Source organism: Ictalurus punctatus, chromosome 6 (assembly GCF_001660625.3).
Source record: "Ictalurus punctatus breed USDA103 chromosome 6, Coco_2.0, whole genome shotgun sequence".
In the NCBI taxonomy this organism is placed as follows: Eukaryota; Metazoa; Chordata; class Actinopteri; order Siluriformes; family Ictaluridae; genus Ictalurus; species Ictalurus punctatus.
In genome coordinates, this window is record NC_030421.2 from 9,107,801 (window position 1) to 9,125,300 (window position 17,500).

The following is a 17,500-nucleotide window of genomic DNA, read 5'->3' on the forward strand; positions in this document are numbered from 1 at the left end:
GAGCTGATCAGAAGAAACCCTGGGTTCAACTAAAAGGTCCCTCGAGTGACCCAGACACCAACCCATGCAAGGCATGTAGTTTTATCCAGGGAGGAATCTGTCAAGGTGTTCATTCCACTAGTGAAGGCAGCAGTAGAAACCGAGGCCCTAGTCCAAATTTGATTGCCAAATTTGTCCACACGAGCTAGGCTGGTATGGTGGCATCTCAACACCCCTGGTACCAGGGAGTTGCCAAAGAATAGGACTTTGAATAAGAATGTCTAACCTTGGAATACGAACATCACAAAGGGTAATGGATAGACAAATAGAAAGTGATTTCAACCACAAACTGTTGGTGGTTATACCTTCTTCCAGTGGCAAAAGATGTGTTTAGCCTGGAAGAAGCATATATTGATCATTGTTCCATTTTCACGGGATAAGGTTATATCTTCAGAGAATATGCCGAAGATGCATAAATGTGGGAAAAGGGGTATTGTACTGAGAGTGATTAATGATATAATATGTATTACATTTCTCCAGAATTTTGTAATCTTGGGACAATCCTATATACAATTAAAGCTGCAAGCAGCATTTTCGGGGGCCAAGCACCCAGACGCAGTGAGCCGCACATTCACAGACACGTTATAATTGTTACCTAACCAAATCATGGGAAAGAAGAGCCATAGCCTTAGGCAAAGGGATTCAAGAATGATTTGTGGTTTCACTCATGATGTGTATTTTTTTACCATGCACAGTGGTGGAATCCTCTGACTGTAGTAGGAAAGGTCTAGATGAACAAATGGGAAGCAGGGTGGCATTGCTGCTGCAACTCCCACTACTACTGGGACCTGTGGTGCTGTCTGTTGCTACTTTGACCTGTGGTTGTGATTGCTACTGCTCTGTCCTGAAAATTAATTTCTTCTTTCAATTTCAAAACATCTGAGGTATATATGCTTTTTCTCATCTGTCTGCCCCCCCCCTACTTACAAAACTTATATTGTGTATATTTTTATCAGATAGTTATATTGTGTTTGTTTGTTTTTTTAAACTGAAAATTGCTCAATAAAAATGCTATTTGATATTAAACCCTGTCAGTAATGTGGTGTCTGTGAACACCTAGGATGGCAGGAGACAGTTGTTTAGACTGGTCTGAAAACGGTGTGGGCCAAATTTGGTGAAGATTGGACAAAATCTGGAGGAAGAGTAGCAAAAATGGCACTTGGATGGAAGCATTTTTGGCACGTTATTGTAACGTTTGACCAGTAAGTGGCACTGGCATGAAATTTGTTGCATAGCCTCTGGTCATGCTCCTGAAGATGCCCAAGTTTTGTGTCAGTGTGCAAAGTTGTTGCTGAGCTACAGCCTCACTCAGTGTGTAAGATTTGGAGTACCAAAATTCTTTTGATAACTTTTGTGAGGATTACTCTGAAGATGACATGTCAAATTTGGTGATGATTGGGCAAAATCTGTAGCAGGAATAGAATTTTTATCTTTTTTTTAATCCAAGATGGCATAATATTAAGTGGAAATTGACATAGAGCGTATTGCTTTTCAAAAGTTATGACCATAAAAGTACTTCCAAATTATGCCCAACTTTGACACTTCGAGCACTTGGCCCAAATTTGGTCAGAATTTTCCTTTGGTCAGAATTTCCCCCAGTCAGTGTGCCATATTTCACAATTTTTTACCAGATGGTTCTACTGGCTGTCAGAGACACCCTAGCCAGAAGAAGAAGAAGAAGAAGAAGAAGAAGAAGAAGAAGAAGAAGAAGAAGAAGAAGAGTGGGGTGACTACAGAGCATTAGTGCTTGCCCCCCCTAATAAAATAAAGTCCAATCTTCTACATTGCATTTAATACTGGTGTCTGGATTATATTCCTTAAACTTGTGTAACAGGGAGGTGTTTATTGTAAAAACATACCTGCTCTATGAAAATTTTCATTATTATGACAACCCCTAACACCAGTTTTCTGCGAATCTATAACTATTAACAGCAACTATGAGATGTTAAGTGTTGATAGATGCTGTGATAAATACAAGCTAGCCAGCTAAAATAATAGGAAATGGATAACCAGAAGTCTTGCATAAAATCAAAATAAATAAATAAATAAATAAATGAATAATGCTAAAATGTCCCGAAAGAAAACACAGTCCCCTTTTAAGTTCACCGTTTCACGGAATACCAAAAGCGCTTAGCTCATTTGCAGCTAGTTTCTTTACAGGGTCACTTTAACAGGACTAAGTATAGTTAATTTACAAAGAAAAATATATGTGAAAACACTAAAAACCTGAAGCCCAAACCTTCATGCCACTCTCACGGATTTCCTTGATGAGGCTTCCAGGATTTGTAGTGGCCTCCAAATGAAATGTATACTGGTTTGCTCCTGCTGCTGCCATTGGCTTCACCCACTGTTCTGGTCTGGAAACCATCATGTGCATGTCTGGGGAAAAAAGGGGCAATGCAATGTGATCACTACATGACTTTCAAATTCTCAGAATAATAGTACTGCACACATTAGATGGCTTTTATTCCTTGGAATCTGTTGTGTTGTGTATACAGTAGTTAAAACTACTACATGAGCCATCACAGAATTTTATATTCAAATACTATAAAATATAGGAAATGTAGTCCAGTAAAACAACAGCTCAGTTGTCTCAGAAACCGAAAGTAGGCCACTCGGTAAAAATCCAAACGCTCTGAACGTTACTGCAACACAGGCAACTGCAAATGTGCAACGGAAAACATAACAGCACCTTTTAATTGATTAAGCAGACAAGTGAATGCACAACACATAGAAATTCCCTGTAAGCTGTTTTTTCCTAATGCTTTGAATGTGAATGCTGTTGAGTTTTTCTATGTATTACTTATACTAAGTAGGTAGCACCTATGCAGTGCCTTGGCCATCAAAGGATTTGCCTTATGGCTGAATGATACTGCTATTAGCACATATCTGAGAGCATTTCAGGGTGTCCTGCAGGGATGCCCACACAGGTGGCAGTCTTCATACTTGCACACAATACGAGTATGTACACTAGGGGCAGTGTTGAAAACTAAACCATAATTTACAAATAAGGAACAGCCAAAAAACTGTAAAAACAAAAGTGGACTTCTGTATTTCACTATAGAAATAATAGGGGCTCCTTGCATGAACAATGTTAAAAAGTCATTTCTCACCAAAAGCATTTCTGTAACCTTCTCATTTGACTGTAGGTCGCATTAAAAAAGTAATGTATTGAAGTACTTCAATTTGACTAGTGTTTAAAGCCACACTTCTATCAATCATGGAAAGGTGGTGCTTTAGATTTTTTATTAAAGTTCCTATTATTTCCTACTATTGTGTCTTTATTGGGAGTTCATTAGAAGTTAAACACAAAATACTGCAGAACCATTATAATGAAAGCTTTAGTCTGTATAATACCTCAAAATTCACACATGGCACAATATTTAATGTAAGTAAAGCCATTTTACTAACAAGCAATTGAGTGTGTGAGATACAAACAAAATGCAGTGGGGAAAACCTGAAGCATTTTTCATCTATTTTTGTCGCAAGATTTTTATTCAAAAACCAATTTGGAAATACTGGATGTGAAGAGGGAATATTTTACCGTTTACATTACATTATGTAAAATTTTATTGATTGATCTAGAACCACATGTGGTAACATATTACAATATTAACATATTCTAATACTTTGGCTTAGAATGTGCTATTTCTGATCTTTTTTTGGTTGAAAATATTGGCTGAATATCACTTTCATCTGATCATCCACACTCCATGATTGCTTCTCTTTAGCCCACTGTAACCTTGTTTTCTGCTGTTTAGATGTTAGTGTTGTCATTGGCTTTTCTATACGTGTATCCCAGTCAATTTCTTCCGTCACAAACATTGACTACTGTTTCCGCCCATTTGTTTTTCATTTGTTTTGTTATTCATTTTCTATCTTCAAGGCTGACGGAGACATAGCTCAATGGGAACATACCTGACTGTTCAGTGGAATTAGCCAGTTTCTCACTAGTTCAGGCAGACAGGGAGAAAAAGAGCAGTAAGAAGTCAGGTGGAGGACTTGCTGTCTTTGTTAACTCCAAATGGTGTAACCCACAGCATGTTATTATAAAGGCAACAATCTGCATGCCTGATGCTGAGCTGCTAGCCATTGGGTTGAGGCCATATTATCTGCCCCGTGAGTTTTCAACCACCATTGTTGTTATTGTTTACATTCCACTAGCGGCACGCACTTGTGACGTCATTCATTCCACCACCGTGTACCTGCAGACATGGCATATCAGTGCATTCTTCATAATAAATGGACATTTTAATCAAAGACCCTGACCAACTTTACACAGTATGTAACCTGCAACACTAGAAGGGATAAGACCTTGGACTTGCTGTCTGCTAATCTTAAGGAGGCATACAGTGCCACCGCTTTTCCTCCCCTCTGCAAATCAGACCACTGTCCAATACAGCTCACTCCTACATACAAGCCTGTTATTAGGAACCCATCACCACCAGGACTGTGCAGCTGTGGTCTGTGGAGGCCCTGATGGAGTTGTACAGGACAACTGTCAAAGAGCTGTTTCAGGAAGATCAAGGGGTTGACAGAGGGTGAGGAGAGTGTTGTCCCCACCAAGAAGGTCTGCTGCTTCCCCAACAACAAGCCTTGGATCAGTAGGGATATTAAAGACCTGCTGAACAGGAAGAAGAGAGCCTTTATGGCATGGGACACTGACAATGCCAAGAAGGAAATACAGAAGGCACTGAGGAGGGCTAAAAACTGCTATAAGAAAATGATTAAGGGGAAGCTGCAAAAGAACAATCCAAGAGAGGTGTGGGCCGAGTGGGGAGCATTACGGACATGAAAAGACCAGAAGGAACAAAGGGCTTTTTGTTGAGGGACAAAGGGCTGTACCAACGTGTTAAACCAATTTTGACTCACCAACGCAGGCTGAACTTCACTCCACCTCCTCAAATATCCCCATTCACACCTTCAAGATGGCTGCCCCTTTCACACCCCGGCTGCCCCTGCGGTACCACAAGATTGGGGCATGACAGCCACAGCCTGCTTCTTCTCATTAGCAGACAATACAAAGACAGAGAAAGACACCAATACACATCCTACACCCAGGAAGACTGCATTGAGATGACTCTTCCATTGTTGGCTGTATCACAGATGATAAGGAAGAGGAGCACAGAAATCTTATCGAAAGCTTTATAAGATGGTGCCACAACAACCACCTCCAACTCAAAATCGGGAAAACCAATGAGCTGGTGGTGGACTTCCGGCGTAGCAAGAGGCCCCCCACCCCTGTCGCCATAAGGGAGGGAGGGAGTGGAGATAGTGGACACCTACAAATTCCTAGGGATGCAACTCAATAAACTGGAATGGTCGGACAACACTGAGGCCCTCTATAAGAAAGGACAGAGCAAGATGTTCTTTCTGAGAAGGCTCAGGTCCTTTAATGTAAGCAATAGGCTGCTACAAATGTTCTACCAGTCTGTGGTGGTCAGTGTTATCTTCTTTGCTGTGGTTTGCTAGGGAGGTGGCATAGGGACTTGGGGCCAACAAACTGAGCAAGCTAGTGAGGAAGGCAATGTCTGTTGTAGACGTTTGACATCTTCCTTGGTCTACCTGTAAATTTTCCTTTTATAACCTTCCCATTTTGTTATACTTGCAAAAAATTTTTGTTAGAGCTGACTGGAAACAATCAACATCTTTTGTCACACTCCATGTTAGATTTCCTTCTTGAAGGAGTTTTATAATCCTTTCCAATGTTTCAACTGACATCTCTCTTGTTGGGGCCATGTTTCCCTTCAAAAAGTCCAAGGTTAAGGTCTGTATGCACTCTTAACTGCAGACTAATTAGCATTTTTTGACTTGTGCTGGTATTTGTTTTAGAAATGCAAATTATAAGATGATTCATTAATTTTTTCCTCTACTGAAATATGCCATTAATTAAAATAATTTCATTTAACTTGTTTGAGGCATGTTTCACAAAGCCGGAATGTTCAGCTATTAAATAAAAAACATTGGCATATCTGTGATTTGTTTATTTGCTATGAAGTAAAAAAGCCGGGTGAACATCCTCCAAGTGTAGTGATTCATAATTTTTGCCAGGGGTTGTGCAATTAATTTTTTTTTAATTGAGAGGAAAAAAAGTGATCCAACACCCATCACTAATGAGAAAAACTAATTGCCCCTTAAACTTAAAATCTGGTCAAATCTAATAGTGAATCATGAACAGTGACCTTTATTGATGCTCTTTTGTGACTTCCTGGATGAGTAGTTGCTGTGCTCTTGGAGGAATTTTGGAAGATCGGACACTTCTGGGAAGGTTCACTACGGTGCCGAATTTTTCCATTTGGAGATAATGGTTCTCACTCTGGTCCTTTGGAGTCTAGGAGCCTTTGAAATAGCTTTGTAACCTTTCCCAGACTGATGTATTTAAATCACATTCTTCCTCATCATTTCTGGAATTAATTTCAAATTTTGCCATAGTGTGTTAGTGGGTAAGACCTTTTAACCAACTTCATGCTGTTGAAAAAGTTTTATTTAAGTGTTTATTTGATTGAACAGGGCTTGCAGCAATCAGGTCTGGTTGCATCTAGTCCAGCTGAAACCCATTATGAATGGGGTTTCATAGATTTGGGGAATTAGTTGGTCCAGTTGGTATTGGATAATCTTTTTGCTTCAATAAATAACATTATCATTAAAAAATTGTTTACTCAGGTTGCATTTGTTTTATCTTAGATTTTGTGTTCATTTCTGAAACAATTTAGCATGGGATTACACAAAAAGAGAACAGTCAGGATGGGGCAAATACTTTTTCATAACACTGTGCTAACCAAAAAGGAAATAAGGAGATAGGTGATGATGAATTTTATTTTAAAAAGCTTACTTTTTAAAAACCCTCACCTTTTTACCTTTCCTCTTTATACGGCCACTGCGGTCTTAAAAAGGTCTCTAAAATAGGTATGACTGTTTTTCAAACTAATATGTTGATATAAAGCATCAAAAATAATCTCAACAAACAAAAGGTTGTGTGTCAATTACTCTTGAGTGCTCCCTATTGTACAACTGCTGCATTTCATGGAGATTTAGTCTGCACACAAATTGAGCCTTAACTCAATGGCAGTTACTCTGGGTCAAGCTAAATAGGTTACTGACCCTAGCATTGCTGTGAAGACACTCTGAAAAACACATCACTATTTTGTGAAAACTTTTTTTGTATGTATGCTTTGAGTGTTAAAGAAGGCATGAGATTTATAACCATGGCCATGACACTTGTGTCAATAAAGTATGCATGTATCTACCTGAGAAATAAATGGCAATAAATAATTAATCATTTGTACTACTTAAAATCATCATTGGTAGGTTTAAAGCCTTTTGTGTGTGACTAAGTGGACTTTGGTATGTGTGTTTTGACACGGAAGGTGCTGAGTAGGAGTGGACTTCAGCATGTGTAGCATGATGTGGAAGGATGCTGAGTGAGGGATTGAGAGCTTGTATAACTGTCAATTGTTTAAAATGTTTGCTTGTCTTGGTGGGTAGAGATGGGTGGAGGTCTACTGTGTGAACGCTCATCTCAAAGCTTGAATTATTGGCATATATACAGTCTGCATATTGATTTATTAATACTGTTTCTCAAAGACTAACATTTTAACTCATTTAATTGACTTTCTTAAAGTAAAGTAACATCTTAATCTTCTCATCTCTGCTTTAGACAAAGTGTGTTGATTGTCTTAACTTCACTAATGACAACAGTGGCTTACTCTGCAGATTTTTGGCCTACTGTTCTTAATCCAGCAGTGATGCCGATTAGTTTTGCTTGTATTTCCTCATTTGTAAGTCGCTTTGGATAAAAGCGTCTGCTAAATGAATAAATATAAATGTAATATAGTTTAAAACAACAAAAAATATAACTGTACTTGATCCACTTGTTCCACCACCACACACAGTCATGTCAGTAATAATAAATAGCTCAATAGTGGTGGCCCTATGGTTTCCATGAAGAGACCAGCCAGAAAGGCGCAGAAAATCTGATGGGCTACAATAATTATTCACCTACAAAATGATCTACAGTGGATATAAAAAGTCTACACACCCCTGTTAACATTGAAGGTTTTTGAAATGTAAAAAAAAAAAAAGGAAATAAAGATAAATCATGTCAGATATTTTCCAACTTTAATATGTGAACAAGATTCAAGTGAGAAAAATTTCAGGGGAAAAAGGGAATAATTTAAAAAGCTAATACTTTGTTAAAGCACATTTTGCTTGTAATACACAATACAGTCTTTTTCGGTAAGAGTCTACCAACTGAGAGCATCTTAATTTGGCAATTTCATTCCACTCTTCCTATTAAAATATAGATCATTAAAAAAAGTAGAAAAAAAGCTATAAATGGTCAACTCCTGAATGTGGGCAACTGTCTTTTTTATAAATATGATTTTATTAACCATCAAATGAGTAATGTTTTTGCTAAGTGTGTTGCTCCCCATGGACTTCATCAGCCTAAGTGCCCGGGTCAGCAAGAAGACATTTCACTTGGTTGTCCAGGATCCCCTCTGAACTGTAAATCATGCATTGGGCTTTGGTAGTTGGGCATCAGTTTGGTCATAGAAGCACATAATAAGGCAAAGAACTACACTTCCCAGCAGCCCCAGCACATCACATGATCAAGTCACATGCTTCACTGATCACGCGCACCTGTTTCACCTAATTAGTGTCACTATTTAAGCTCTGGAGTCTGTGCCTCATTGTGCAACGTTCATCTTTTGTAGTCACATTGTATGTCATTTTGTTCATGTTCTTGCCATGTATCTAATTCTTGTTTGTTTTGTTTCATGTGTTTCACTCTAATAGACACCAATCTGCACTTGCATCTGCCTCTGCTATCAATTCGTGACAAATAACTGTGCAAAAAATAAAATAACCAATATTACTGTTTATTTGCACTCGTCAAAAACTTTTTTCTGGCAATAACAGCTAGAAAATAAATCTTTCGGAATGGATCTGGGCCACATCTGCCTTGGATAAGCAGCCGTTTAAGGTTCAGAGCTGAATCTGTTTGATAGATTTGTTACAGATCTTAAGAAAGGTCTGGGCCAGAGTAGTTTTACTATCAGGGCATTGTTGAAAAATAATCATGCAATCAGGAAAGGGCTGCAAAAAAATTCCGTTATATTAGATATATACTCTGCAAACAAGAAACGTCCCTTTTTCAGGTGACTGTATTTTAAAGATACATTTAGTAAAATCCAAATAAGCTTTACAGTTCTTTATTGGAAAGGGTTTAAAGAATGGTTTTCATGCTTCATGCTTGTTCAATTAACAATAAAGAATTATTTCACATGCACCTGTAGAACAGTCCTTAAGACACGAACAGTTTACAGGCGGTAGGCGATTACGGTCACAGTTACAATAACGTAGATACTGAAGAGACCTTTCTACTGACTCTGAAAAACAGCAGAAGAAAGATTGTCTAGGGTTCCTGCTCACCTGTGTGAACATGCCATAGGCCTGCTGCAGGGAGGCATAAGGACTGCAGATGTGGCTGCAATAAACTGCAATGTCTGTAATGTAAGACGCCTAAGACAGTGCTACAGGGAGACAGGAAGGACAGCTGATTGTCCTTGCAGTGGAAAATGACGTGTCACCATGTGTCCCCCCCCAGACGTGATTGAGAACTTGCAAATTCCTTGGTGGAAGAGTGGAGTAACATCTCACAGCAAGAACTGACCAATCTGGTGCAGTCCATGAGGATGAAGCACACTGTAGTACTTAAAGCAGCTGGTGGACACACCACATACTGACTGTTACTTTTGATATTGACCTTGTTCAGGGACTAATAAGGGACTTATTATTCCATTTCTGTTAGTCAAGCACCTGTGGAACTTGTTCAGTTTATATCTCAGTTGTTGAATGTTTTTATGCTAATATAAATATTTACACATTAAGAAGTTCGCTGGAAATAAACACAGTTGAATGTGAAAGGACGTTTCTTTTTTTGCTGAGTATATTATGGAACACTGTAAAGACAATCAACAAATGGCAAAACTACAGCACAACAGTGACATTACTATGAACAGGACATTCTACAAAAATTCATGAGATGATCAGGAGAAAACTGGTCAGGGAGGCTGGCAAGAGGCCTACAGCAACATTAAAAGAACTGCAGCAATTTCGGGCAAGTACTGGTTGCACCCTACATGTGACAATCTACATGGCTACAAGGTAGGGTAGCAAGAAAGAATCCTCAAAAAAAAAAAAAAAAAAAACCCTCCCCAAAACCATGTGGAATAATGTATTATGATCTGATGAGTCCAAACTTTAACTTTTTGGTCATAATACTCAGATATATTTGGTGACGAAAAACAACAACAACAAAAAACACCATTCCCATGTGGAAGCATGGTGGTGGCAGCATCATGCTTTGGGTCTGACTTTCTTCAGCTCAAATGGGACTTTATTCAGGGTGGCCGGAATCATGAATAGCTGCAAATACATGTCAATTTTGGTTCAAAACCTTCAGGCATCTGCTAAAAAACTTAAGACGAAGAAGAATTTAACCTTTCAGCATGACAACGACCCAAAGCAGACCTCCAAATCAACAAAGGAATGGCTTCACCAAAACTAGATCAAGGTTTTGAAATGGCCTAGTCAGAGTCCAGACCAAAATCCAATCAAAAATCAAGTCTGTGAGGTGACCTGAAGAGGGCTGCCCAGCCAATTTGCTAAGTCAAAGATGTGCCACCCAAAATGACTGAATGCAATGATGAAATCTAAAGGTGCTTAAACGAAGTATTAAGGGTGTGCACACTTGTACAATAAAACTATCACAAGTTTATTTTTTTCCTTAAAATGATTCTTATTGTTTTTCAATTTAATTTTTAGGTTCCAATTTCACATCACAAAATCCTGACATTTTAACAGGGGTGTGTAGAGATTTCATATCCATATATGCAACCAGGATATTGTTTTCTCTTTTTCTTTCTTAAAAGGTCTAATTTCTTAAAATGACTGTTTTTCACTTTAATTTTGTGGGTTGCTACAGCAATGGTTTACTTTTTTTTTTTACACATCACAAAAATCGTGACTTTGGACATCCACTGTATATGGTTAGTTTACCTGAATACAATGGCTAAGGTATGCATTTCATACTTCAGTTGCTTCATCAAATTTCTTAAGAATTACACTTTTACATAGCAATAGACAAAACAATAGAATACTGACAACATACATTTTGTATGCATGAAGGTGGAGTGTCAATATTACTAATGTCTCCATTTGCAACATCTGATTAGCAACGCAGCAGCACATAACAGAATTTAATGATAAATGCTCAAACTACAACTTACCAAAGAAAGGATTTGGACCCACAGCTTTCCGGAGACATTCTACCATCGGGTGGCCAAACGTGATGTTCGGAACAAAATGCCTTTAGATAGGTTGGAGAATTGCTTGTTAGACGTTTACTAATTCAATTTCTACTTCGTTAAATGCAGTGTGAATTCAGGTATATTGGGACATCAGGTGAATTGGAGCCATTTAACTTAGCAGCATTTATTTTCTGGCCCGCTATGCAAAAGTCAAAGCTTATTGTTACTAATTCCTTGCAATGGAACTTCTCAATAGAAGTGACATGACTTGACTCATGTGACATCAGGTAAGGGGCAGCATCAATCATCAAACGCAAAAATCTCAGAATACAAGAAATGACGTAATGATACTATAATTACGTAATAATATTATATGTATTATTTAAGATGCATATACACAGAAGACATAAAATGGTAAAATCATGCACTAGTTATTTGAAGAATATAATTATTTTCAAGATGTTCCAAATTGCAAAACATGGTTTGGGACAGTCATAAAATACAATAGGTGAAATGATTGACTGTCCAATCAGGACAGTCATAAAATACAATAGGTGAAATGATATAATGTATGCATGAAACACCCCATAACAGTGGTTAAATGATATATTGATGGATTAATTAATTATCTTTTTCCCTTAATAAAACATCTTAAGAAGGAGAAAAATAAGATACACTGAAATATCGAGCATAGTGTGCAACTTAGTATGCAGAGATTTTAACTTAGTGTACTGTGTTCATCCACTGTAAAACCGGATAGTTCATTTAACTCAAAAAATTTGAAGAAACTAATTACCTCAAAATTGTTAAGTTGATAAATCAATTTCTTTAAGCCAAATACACTTAAATATAACAAAAATTTAACTCAAACGTGTTGTTATATTTAAGTGGATTTGGCTTAAAGAAATTGATTTATCAATTAAAATTAAGGTAATTGGTTTCCTCAAATTTTGAGTTAAATGAACTTATCCGGTTTTACAGTGTATGATTGTTGTAGACTGAGTTCAGCGTTTGTTTCAAATATTGTGTTATGCTGCTACTGTGATCAAATTATTAAATATTAATATGAATGTAAAATACTGGACAATAACCCAGTTGTATTAATGTACAAAATTAATTACAGAACGTTACTCAGTCCAACATCTTAATATAAATTTAGTTTTACTTTGTCTACTTGGTTCATACGATATTAGATGATGTTTGGAGAAGATTTTTTAAAAGTCTTGTTTTAGATTTTGATTTATTGATTGATGTATTGATTTATTTATTGATAAACCAACAAAAATGCATCTCAAATTACCACGCATGTTGTTAATTTATTCTCCAGTCAGCCATAAAAAACAACAAAAGGTGAGCCATTTTTCTTTAGAATATGATGGACATTTTTTCCTTCACATGTAAATAATCAACACGACACGGGGGATATTAATGACAAGAAAGTTTGTAATTCAGTTGTCCCAATATATCTAAAATTACCCTACTTATGTAGAACATGGACGAGAATATTTTGTCTTTACACCTTTACTCGTTTTTCTAGTGAAATAAATTTACATTAAAAGCACACGAATTAAAACCTAGTTAATAATTTTTATTTATTTATTTATTGATTTCGGTCATATATATATATATATATATATATATATATATATATATATATATATATATATATATATATATATTACAATAAATGAAGTGTTACAAAAGGGATTTTTTTTAAAAATGAATGAGCTTAAAGAGCTACAGGAGAGTCGCGGATCACATTAAATTCCTGCTTGGTAGTTTTAATATAGCGAAAACTGCAGGTTAAAAATTATATCAAGTTTCTAAACTGAAACCTCACAACCTGACCACGCTGCACCCGCTGAAAGCACAGCCTGTGTGTAAACCGGTCAGTAATTAGGCTTTGGTCGCCCCGTTTCCACGCAACTGGACTTTTAACTTGCTTGCGTTATAGATGGCGCGAGCTGAACTCATAAGGCTCGTCCGCGGGTTTAAAAACACTGTTATGAAAAATAACACACTGTTACAGCTCACCCGTCCATAACGTCCAGGTGTAAATAGTCCGCGCCGCACTCCATCATCCGCTCGCACTCCCTTCCCAGCTGGGAAAGATCGCTACTCAAAATCGAGGGCCCAATTTTAGCCGTGTATGCCATCTCTTCCACACCGAACACAACAAACTGCTCAATCTGCGCATGCGCTGTTCGTTTCCGTTTCGGAATAGTACTGCTCTCGCGTTTCCGGTAGCAACATGGGCGTGTACAATACATGCGAGGACATGTCCCCACCCCCCATTTCAAAATCTAGGCTTTGCCACCCCCCCGTTTTTTCCATCCTATTTTCAAATTTCGCATTGCCTGCCTGTCTCAGAGGATTCCTGAGATTATGTCGTGGATAAAATCAACCTTTTTAGCCTAAGTCAAAAACTTAAGAGACAGAGAGTTTAGTAGATGTCAAAAAGTAAATAAACTTTACTGAAAACCAATAAAGTGTGACAGTCTGCAGAGAGTCCGAATTATGCAAGCACACACAGACCAATCTTCTTTGGCACAATTAAATATTCATGTCTATGTGTTATCTTAAATTTGTGGAGCATGCGCAGTTACGATTTCATGAGGTCTTGGTTGTTTCTTCTTTTTAAAAAAGGTTTCACATAGGCTTGTGTCCTGACCTTGATCCACACTTTTTTAGTCTTTTAGAAACAAAATTCAATAACAATAAACACAAACTTTCGCTATAATAAGTGCAGGGGTCAGACTCGAGTAGCTAGGGCTCGCTAGACCCACTTGCCTGTTGCCAAGCTTGATGAGAGCAAAGTGTGTGTCACTACAAAGTAACAAGCAAACCTAGTATGGATTTTCAGAGAGGTGGCTACTCTTACACAAAGAAAGCAGGATGGATTAATTTTGAGATGAATCGAATATTCCTTGACCATCCGTGGAAAAAGACCTCACGTCCTGAGGTGAGGGTGGCTGAGGTGAGGTGTGCGGTTACCACACAGCATTCAGATGATCTCGTGCTCACTAATGTATAGATGAAAGATTTACCACTTTGTAGTTGAGGCAGGACATTGTTGTTATTTCAGCACATGAAATTGCAGATTGTTCGCTGGTTTTGATCGACAATTTTGTTGTCGAAATAATTATTTAGCCTATGAAACTGTCAAATATGCATACGTTTGCAAGCTGGCTAGCACACCAAAATTGTGTGTATGTGTCATTGCTACGTGCCCATAAATGATTTAATGGTAACGTTATTCAAAATGTTCACACAGAGATCCTACAATATTTTAGGAGGAAGAGGATAGAGGAGGATGAACAGCAGGTTATAGGAGTAGAAAAGACTGAGGAGTTGTATGGATAGCTACCAGTCATCCAGTTAGTTCACGGCACACCGTGTTGGATGTTTGGGACAGGGGTGCCATCGTGTGAGGATCGCTCCCACTGCTGGTGAGTTGGAGCTATGAGTTGGAGACTGTGTGTTTTCATTTTCTGTCATGATTCTGGAAAACGTTGTGATGGTAGGGAAGTGCTTCTGCATCAAGAACTGCCATAGTAGGTCACACTTTCCTCCAGAGAGAAAACTGGACAATGGAGTGTTTTTTTCTATAGCAAAATAGCCTCCATCTCATACTAATAGCTTCAACTCATCAACACAAACAGCAATCCTCACAGGATGGCACCCACGTCTCAACATGTACTGTGGCTAGCTACATTAACTAGCAGCTGTTCTTAATGATTATAGTAGCTAGTGCTTTAAATGAACAATTCTCTGTTTGGAGTAATATTAATGAATAAATTGAGCTTCATTCAGTGACATACATCAGAACTTGTATCTCCGTATTTCATCATTTTTTTATTTTTTTTTTCATAAATCAATGCTATTGGTCTCCCTTTACATCTGTCTGTGTGTTTTACAAACATTTTAACCAATGAAATGTCTTAAAAGAGCTTGTGACTAAATCTTGTAACTCCATTGGATCCTCAAACGGTCTGTTAAACCTCATAGCTTCACCCCACCTCCATCATGAATGAAGTGCCGCAGCAGTCTGAGTATTCTCAGTCTTCTGTCACCGCAAATACCCTCTTACAACCACACTAATTAGTACATTCTGTTCCCAAAAGTCATTAGAAACGAGCATTTAAATGCTTTAATAATTTAATAAAAAAAACTTTTTGTGGGAGCATGCCACTGAACCCCCCTAGCATTTCAGCATCCCCCCCCAAGTTCAAAATTGCTCCTACACCCCTGAGTGGCTTATTGCGCTCGGACCATCAAATAAATACAGGCATCATGTCAAAATGCAGGTCTGGCCAAGTATTCTTGCAAACACAGGCGGTTATGTCTTAAGTGTATGTAAACAGTTGGGGGGAAAATTAGAGGTGTGTCACTACAGTTTGGATCTATGTATTAGGTCTTAAAGTGACAGAAGTCTAATAAACCTGCTGCTGTCTGTGTCATTAATGTTAATCAAACAAAAGACAAAGAGAAAATCACTCACTCACGCATTTGACTGAATAACTTCAGTAAATTTAATAAGAATCACTGTATGTGTCATACAGTGAAGTCTCTTTTATTTTTACATTTAATTGCTTTATTCAATTTCTGTAGTATTTTTTACTTGAACACTACTGATAGACCTACCTGAGAAAACGTATCGTTATCTTGATATAAGATTGTAGTCATATCGTCCGCCCCTAAACATTAGTATTTGGTGGCTCCAGTCTTGAATTTCACATACAATGTGAAATGTACTTCTTAATGTAGTAAATATCATAAACCCTGCTGATAGGGATTTTTTTTTCTTTTCATTTTAGGAATTAAAATGAATAAAATTACAAGAACAGATATGTGTTCAGAAATTAGTTTGTTGTGATTCATAGACAGATTAAAAGCAGTAACAAAGCATTAAATTTGTTATGACATGCTGCTAAATGTAACTGTACTCTCTCTCTCAGATGGCTGTGGGGGAGACGCATCAAATCACTGAAATGTAATTCGAACTGGAGGACACAATATAGTCTGATACAATGACAGAACAGGTTCATTTGTATTTTCATACACTTGTAATATAATAAATATTCTACATATTCCTCTATATCCCTTTTTTCTTTGAAACCATTTTTGATAGGAAACTAGTTGAGGTGCTGACATGAAATAAAAATATTAAATGCCAATGGTAAGATATAATAGTGGTATTTTTTGTTACATTTATGTTGCCATTGGTTTGTGAAGGCGAGATGAAGAAGGTAGAACCACTTGGGGTCTTTGGTGGGACTTATTTGGATGGTTTTCCCCTTACGTGTCCGCCATTCTCCCTATTATCGTGGTTCTCGTCTTTATCTTCCTATTCAGCCCCTGTATTTGTGCCTGTATTCATCGTAGTATCACCTCGGTTCAAGATTCTGTAACTACAGCTCTTTTTAGCTCTACTCTAGCTGACCATTCCAATCCTGATTACTACCCTGAGGTGACCCATTCGGCCTGATTGACATTTACATTCATAACCATGATGCCACGGTCTCAGCGGCCTCAGATGTGTTCTCGCAGACATATCATGACTTTTCTGTGGAAGGGTGATGTTAACCTATGACTTTAAATAATTTCTTTTGGGTTATTCTGTGCTACGCTAGAATAAAAGAGGGAAATGAAGGAGATTCTCTTATATCATGTACTCTCTTATATTATGAACTGCTATCAAGACACCTTGGATACGGGAAATACTGGGTTATAGTTTCTGTTTGGGTATTAAGGGATTTCCATTTTGTAATGCTGGGATAAGGATCAATCACTTAATTACCTCTTCTGATAAGCTGATCAACTGCCATTCTTTATTATAGTTGACACATGTATTTTCATACATATTCATACTTATTTTTGTGGTATGACTGTGTGCGTGGCATAACTGTCTGAATCTGTCTAGCATCTTGCACAAGTAGAAACCGCCCACGCACTGCTGTTTATCTATGTGTATAAATACTCCTGTTCTGCACGAATAAACTCAGATGTCTCTGTGAACAGCTTGCGTTCATTCAGACTCTCCAGGCCTGAACGCTCTGTGGTCAACCGCACTTTCTCGCTCATAGCACAGAACTAAGAGTTAAGAGAAGTAAAGGCTGAAGGCTGACGGAGGACGACTGAAAGACATA

At 37.8% G+C, this 17,500-nt stretch overlaps 1 protein-coding gene across 2 annotated transcripts in view; it reads right to left on the bottom strand.

Moving 5' to 3' along the window:
* Nucleotides 1-13,566, bottom strand: part of rpe (ribulose-5-phosphate-3-epimerase) — a 33,390-nt gene extending 19,824 nt beyond the window's left edge. Inside the window, exons 1-3 of one of the 2 annotated variants that reach the window (XM_017469033.3) lie at nt 13,386-13,566; nt 11,331-11,410; nt 2,279-2,418 (exon numbers count right to left, since the gene is read on the bottom strand). In XM_017469033.3, coding sequence (XP_017324522.1) covers nt 2,279-2,418; nt 11,331-11,410; nt 13,386-13,507 — 342 coding nt within the window. In that variant the 5' untranslated portion in view covers nt 13,508-13,566. 2 annotated transcript variants of the gene reach the window in all.
* Between the last annotated feature and the right edge of the window lie 3,934 nt (nt 13,567-17,500).